The sequence below is a fragment of the Ahaetulla prasina genome, chromosome 18, assembly GCF_028640845.1.
Source record: "Ahaetulla prasina isolate Xishuangbanna chromosome 18, ASM2864084v1, whole genome shotgun sequence".
Lineage (NCBI taxonomy): Eukaryota > Metazoa > Chordata > Lepidosauria > Squamata > Colubridae > Ahaetulla > Ahaetulla prasina.
Window position 1 is genome coordinate 11,370,006 of NC_080556.1, and position 6,355 is coordinate 11,376,360.

General features: G+C 53.2%; 1 protein-coding gene across 2 annotated transcripts in view; it reads left to right on the plus strand.

The window, feature by feature from the left end:
- DRAXIN (dorsal inhibitory axon guidance protein) overlaps positions 1-3,259 on the plus strand; it is a 29,582-nt gene extending 26,323 nt beyond the window's left edge. For both annotated transcript variants that reach the window (XM_058161109.1, XM_058161108.1), the window contains exons 3-6: positions 28-324; positions 510-587; positions 739-828; positions 2,479-3,259. In XM_058161109.1, coding sequence (XP_058017092.1) covers positions 28-324; positions 510-587; positions 739-828; positions 2,479-2,591 — 578 coding nt within the window. In that variant the 3' untranslated portion in view covers positions 2,592-3,259. The remainder of the gene's footprint in view (positions 1-27; positions 325-509; positions 588-738; positions 829-2,478) is intronic.
- Positions 3,260-6,355: the final 3,096 nt, after the last annotated feature.

Consider the following 6,355-nt stretch of genomic DNA (forward strand, 5'->3'; position numbering starts at 1 on the left):
TCCTGGTCTGGTTGTTGCCTCTTTCAGGGAAAAGCTCCAAGCTGAGACCCCGGGCCTTGGTGAAGAAGCCGGATAACCTTGGGGAACATTTTCGGCCCTTCCAAGGGGAAGGGGCTGCGGCTGGTTCGGCCCCCACCTCTCTCCCCAGCCCCGTGGCCCAGACGTTGATGGAGGATCCCCTTTCTGTCCGGGCCCTCTCCTCCCAGCCCCGACTCCGTGAATGGCAAGAGGGCGACGTTATGCCCACCCTAGACATGGCCCTCTTTGACTGGACGGACTACGAAGACCTGCGGCTGGACATGTGGACTTCTGACAGGAAAAAAGGTAAACTTCCTCTCACCTGTCGGGTGACCTAAAAAGGAGACCTGGCTGGGTTGGGGAAATCCACAGAAAAGAGACGGCTGACGGGCCTAAGGATTAGACAGAGCCTCCATGGTTAGCAAGCGTCTACCCCCCTCCTCTTTGTTTTGATCCGTTTCCCCTCTTCTTTCTCTCGGTTGCCCTGCCAGGGCGGACTCACAAGAGCGGCAACGAGACCACGTCGGCCGAAGGGGAGCCCTGTGATCATCACTTGGACTGCCTCCCAGGTGGGTGCCGCTGCCTTTCATGAGGACTAGCCTCGCCAGATGGGAGAGAGACAAGGGCTTGTTTCTACGAGAGGGCGGAATTTCCCCTACGGGGCCGATTCGACGCTGCTTTGGGCTGTGCGTTAAAAACCGGCCGTTTGTCCCAACGCAGGTAGCTGTTGCGATTTGCGCGAACACCTCTGCAAGCTGCACAACCGGGGGCTAAACAACAAATGTTACGACGACTGTATGTGCACCGAAGGTACTTGGAGAAATCTCTCACCGGAGGAGGGAGGGAGTCCGTTTCTCACGGGAAGGGGGTGTACAAAGAACCAGGGGTTGTGGCATTGTCCTACTCATTCGGACAATCTTTTTGTTCTGACGCAGCTCCCCAAACATGACAAACCCCCTGCAGTGAACACAAAAGATTCCTTTATTAGGAGCACCAGCAGCCCCGGTTAAAAGTTTCTCTTTTAGGCTAACAAGTCCAGCCGGCTGGAAGATGAATAGTTATCTGCCACACCTTTTATCCCCAGAGCTAGGGTGGGGCCACACTAGCAGCGGTGGCTCTTCCGTCCAGAGGATTGGCCCATAGATTTCCACTGCTCTCCTCTCCTCTGCCTTCTGAGCATCCACGCATCAGGCACTGGACCCAGCTGTTCCTCCTCTTCCTCATTAACCACCTCCAGACCTGGGGGCTGTTGACTCTCCATCTGAGGGCTGACGGACGGCCCAGGCTTCGCCTCTGTCACTCTGCCAGCTCCATTCCCTCTTCCCCCCTCGGAGCTCTCAGGTTGCCTTGATGCTGACCCTGACTCCCAGTGGTAGGATCCTTCCGGTTTAACAACTGGTGCGGTGATCACACGCTGCGTGTGTGCACACTTCAACCCCAATCAGTCCGCGTTAGTGCTAGGGAATTAAAACAGCTGAGGTGCGGCAATCTGCTCTGCCGTGCTAATTAGCTGCGAAGATAAAGGTAAGTAAAGCACAGGGGTGAGTGGGCGGGGCCAGCTGATCGTCGGAGCGAACTGTTTCGTTCCCAGCTGATTGTTGGCATGAACTCATCATTCCCAGCTGATTGTTGGAGTGAACCCGTTCGTTCCCAGCTGATTTTTGGAGTGAACCCGTTCGTTCCCAGCTGATTGTTGGAGTGAACTCGTTCGTTCCCAGCTGATTGTTGGAGTGAACTCGTTTGTTCCCAGCTGATTGTTGGAGTGAACTCGTTTGTTCCCAGCTGATTGTTGGAGTGAACTCGTTCGTTCCCAGCTGATTGTTGGAGTGAACTCATCTTTCCCAGCTGATTGTTGGAGTGAACTCGTTTGTTCCCAGCTGATTGTTGGAGTGAACTCGTTTGTTCCCAGCTGATTGTTGGAGTGAACTCGTTTGTTCCCAGCTGATTGTTGGAGTGAACTCGTTCGTTCCCAGCTGATTGTTGGAGTGAACTCATCTTTCCCAGCTGATTGTTGGAGTGAACCTGTTCGTTCCCAGCTGATTTTTGGAGTGAACTCGTTCATTCCCAGCTGATTGTTGGAGTGAACTCGTTCGTTCCCAGCTGATTGTTGGAGTGAACTCGTTCGTTCCCAGCTGATTGTTGGAGTGAACTCGTTTGTTCCCAGCTGATTGTTGGAGTGAACTCGTTTGTTCCCAACTGATTGTTGGAGTGAACTCGTTCGTTCCCAGCTGATTGTTGGAGTGAACTCGTTCACTCCCAGCTGATTGTTGGAGTGAACTCGTTCATTCCCAGCTGATTGTTGAAGCTACCGGTTCAGCCGAACCGGTCAAATCCTACCCCTGCTGACTCCCACGCCTCCTTCTCCTCCTCCGATTCGGCTGCTGGAGGGGCTGGCAGCTGACAGGCCACAAGACATTTCCCCCTTAAACTTTGCTCACTGTTTTTCTCCTCCCACGCTAGGTCTCCGTTGTTACGCCAAGTTCCACCGGAACCGCAGGGTTGTCCGACGAAGAGGCCGCTGCGTGGAACCGGATTCTGCAGATACCGATCAGGGGTCTTTCCTTAATATCTAGAGAGAGAGAGAGAGAGAGAGAGAGAGAAGGAGAGACTGACTAATGGGAGGGGGCTCAGAAGTGGGCATGGTTAATTTATAACTTTGGGTGTGGACCGGCCTCAAAGGCACAACTTGAATCAAAGGAGGGGAACCAAAAAAAATATATACTTTCTGCAATAAATTCTTCCCGAGGTTGGAGGTTGACTACTGTATCTCTTTGCGAGTCAGCGTTCTGGTGGGATTGCCTTCCCTGGGAGAGACTGGAGGCGGAGAAGGAAGAGCTGAGCGTGGCAGGATTTGCAAAAAAAAAAAAAAAAAAAAAAGAGGGGGAAAAGGGGGAGGGGAAGACTGGGGTTCAGCCAGGGTCTCATCCAGAGATGCAACGGGCCCCCTCTCCTCCTCTGCCAAGTATTCCTTGAGAAAATATGAAAAGCTGTAAAACTAAAGTGTTATTAAAAGGCGAGCGGAAACGAAAGGAGCCTGCGCAGTCTTGAAAAATCACCGAGGGCTGACTTTTTTTCCTGCTGTAGTGTTTTAGCTGCGTTAAAACGACAACACCACCAGGTCTAGAAACTCGACTCGCAGCACACGAGTGAAAAGGAGAAAAAAAAACCCGACCCTTTTTGCTGGGTTTGTCTTTTTTTGTACCCCTTCCTTTGGAGAACTCCTGCCTAAGACTGACCCTTGTCTCCGGCTTTGCGTGTTTCCGTTTGAAATTAAATAGTTTTCGCTTCTCAAAATATCGCCTCTGGGTCTCCTTTCCTCGATGCACTTCCATAAACCCGCTGGGTGGGTTTAAAACAGAGGTGGAAAACGTTATCTTGGGGGGGGGGCAGGGTGTGAAATACAGCTGCAGATCATTTATCGCCCTGCAGATTCCTCCAAGCCTGTTATTAAAAACACAGCAGCCTGCAATTACTGCAGGTTCAAGCCCGGCCCAAGGTTGACTCAGCCTTCCATCCTTTATAAGGTAGGTAAAATGAGGACCCAGATTGTTGGAGGGGCAATAAGTTGACTTTGTAAATATACAAATAGAATGAGACTATTGCCTTATACACTGTAAGCCGCCCTGAGTCTTCGGAGAAGGGCGGGATATAAATGTAAATTAAAAAAAAAAAGAGAGACAAACATTGTGGGTGAACGTGTGTGCAGATGCAGACTTGCATCAATAAAAGGATTCTGTACATATTCTTAAGCACCGCAATTAGGCCTTGGTGTAACACAATTTCCCCCCCCCCTTCCTCCTCCCAGTATAGTCCTCAACTTACGACCATCCGTTGAGTGACCGCTTGACGTTACAACGGCACTGAAAAAGGTGACGGGTCACCAGGGGTGAAATGTAAAATTTGTTACTATGGGTCTATGGGAGCAGCTTGGTTGGGGGGTAATGTGACTGGGTGGGCATGGCCAACTGTTACTTTTTTTTTTTTTACTTTTAAAAGCATTTTTTTGTAAAAAAAAAAATGCTTTGAAAAGCCTCTGATGATCAGGCAACTCAGCCGGGATCGCCAGAGGGAAAAAATTGCTTTGAAAGGGTTCTGACGATCCCAGCTGAGTTGCCTGATCGCCAGGATCTTTTAAAAGCATTTTTTGTTCAGCGGAAGAAAAAATGCTTTTAAAATTAAAAAAACCCAAAAACCTTCTGATGATCGCGCGGCTCAGCTGGGCATGGGGGGGGGGGCAGGGATTTTTGCTACCTCCCACCGCCATCGCTATCGGATCGGGCGATCCGGTCCGAACCGGGAGCATTTCACCCCTGCTTATGACCATTTTTCACACTAACATCTCCTGTAGTATCTGCATGGTCACGTGATCAAATTTCGGACACTTGTCCCTGGCATGTACTTACGACGGTTGCAGGATGTCGGGGTCACGTGATCCCTTTTTTGCATCCTAGAAATCAATGGGGAAGCCAGGTTCGCTTAAGAACCGTGTGACTAATTTAAGAATCCCGTTAAGCGATTCACTTAACAGCCGCGGCAAAAAAAAAAAGAAAGCTCGTAAAATGCGGCAAACCGCTCTGACCGACTGTCTCTCTTAGCGACATGTAAGTTGGGCTCAATTGTGGGTGCAATTTCGAGGAGTCCCCCTGTAGCATTTATAGCACAAACGATTAGTAACCTTTGCTACAATGAATGGGCCCTGGGTATGTTGCAAGGTCATTTATCTGAATGTTACTATGTGACACAATGGCTGATTCCCAGGAAGGAAGGAAGGAAGGGAGGGGGATGCAGAGAGAGAGGGAGTGGGGAGGCAGAGGGAGGGAGAGAAGGAGAGAAGGAGGGGGAGAGGGAGGGAGATAGGTAGAGGGGGAGTGAGTGAGAGAGAGAGGGAGGCGGGAGGGAGAGAGAGGGAGACAGGGAGGGAGGGGGAGACAGTGAGAGAGGAAGATAGAGGGACGGGAAGACATGGAGAGTGAGAGGGAGGGAGGGAGGAGGGGTATATCGAGAGAGGGAGGGGAGATAGGTACAGGGAGGGAGAGAGAAGGGGAGGGAGAGAGGGAGGGAGAGAGGTGGAGTCAGGAGGAGGAGGTGGGAGACAGAGCGGGAGGGAGCCAGGGAGGGGGAGACATGGAGAGTGAGAGGGAGGAGAGGGAGGTGGGAGACAGAGGGAGGGAGAGAGAGGGAGGGGGAGAGAGAGGTGGAGTCAGGAGGAGGGGAGATAGTGAGAGAGGGAGGAGTCAGTGAGGGGAGACACGAAGAGAGGGGAGAGGGAGGAAGACAGAGGATGGGGAGATATGGAGAGGGGGACGGAGGAGGAGGAGACTGAAAGACAGGAGGGGAGACATGGAGTGAGAGGAGGAGAGGAGGTGGGAGACAGAGGAGGGGAGAGAGAGGAGGGAGAGAGGTGGAGTCAGGAGGGAGGGGAGATAGTGAGAGAGGAGGAGTCAGTGAGGGGAGACACGAAGAGAGGGGAGAGAGAGGAGGAAGACAGAGGATGGGGATATATGGAGAGGGGGACGGAGGAGGAGGAGACTGAAAGACAGGAGGGGAGACATGGAGAGTGAGAGGGAGGAGAGGAGGTGGGAGACAGAGGAGGGGAGAGAGGGAGGAGAGAGAGGTGGAGTCAGGAGGAGGGAGGAGATAGTGAGAGAGGAGGAGTCAGTGAGGGGAGACACGAAGAGAGGGAGAGAGGAGGAAGACAGAGGATGGGGATATATGGAGAGGGGGACGGAGGAGGAGGAGACTGAAAGACAGGGAGGGAGACATGAGAGTGAGAGGGAGGAGAGAGGGAGGAAGGAGGGGAGATCGAGAGAGGAGAGGAGACAGGTACAGGAAGGGAGAGGGAAGGGAGGGAGGAGGGGAGAGGGAGGGAGGTGGGAGACAGTGAGAGAGGGAGGAGTCAGGAGGGGAGACATGGAGAGTGAGAGGGGAGAGAGGAGGTGGGAGACTGAGAGAGGGAGGGAGGGAGAGGGAGACAGGTACAGGGAGGGAGGGAGGTGGGAGACAGTAAGAGATGGAGGAGTCAGGAGGGGACACGAAGAGTGAGAGGGAGGGAGGGAGGAGGGGGAGAAAGAAGGAGGAGAGGAGACACGAAGAGAGAGGGGAGAGAGGAGGGAGGGGAGAGCGAAGGAGGGGGAGGGAGGGAGGGGGAGAGAGAGGGAGGGGGGAGAGAGGGAGGGAGACAGGTAGAAGGGGAGGGAATGAGAGAGAGAGAGGGAGCCCTCTGCACAAGCTCAGAGGCTTCACCGCTTCGGGGAACGCGCCGCTCCGGAGCGGCTCCGCTTTGCAGGCGGGCCGGACTTTGGGGCTGTCCCTTCCCGGAGGAGGAGGAGGAGGAGGA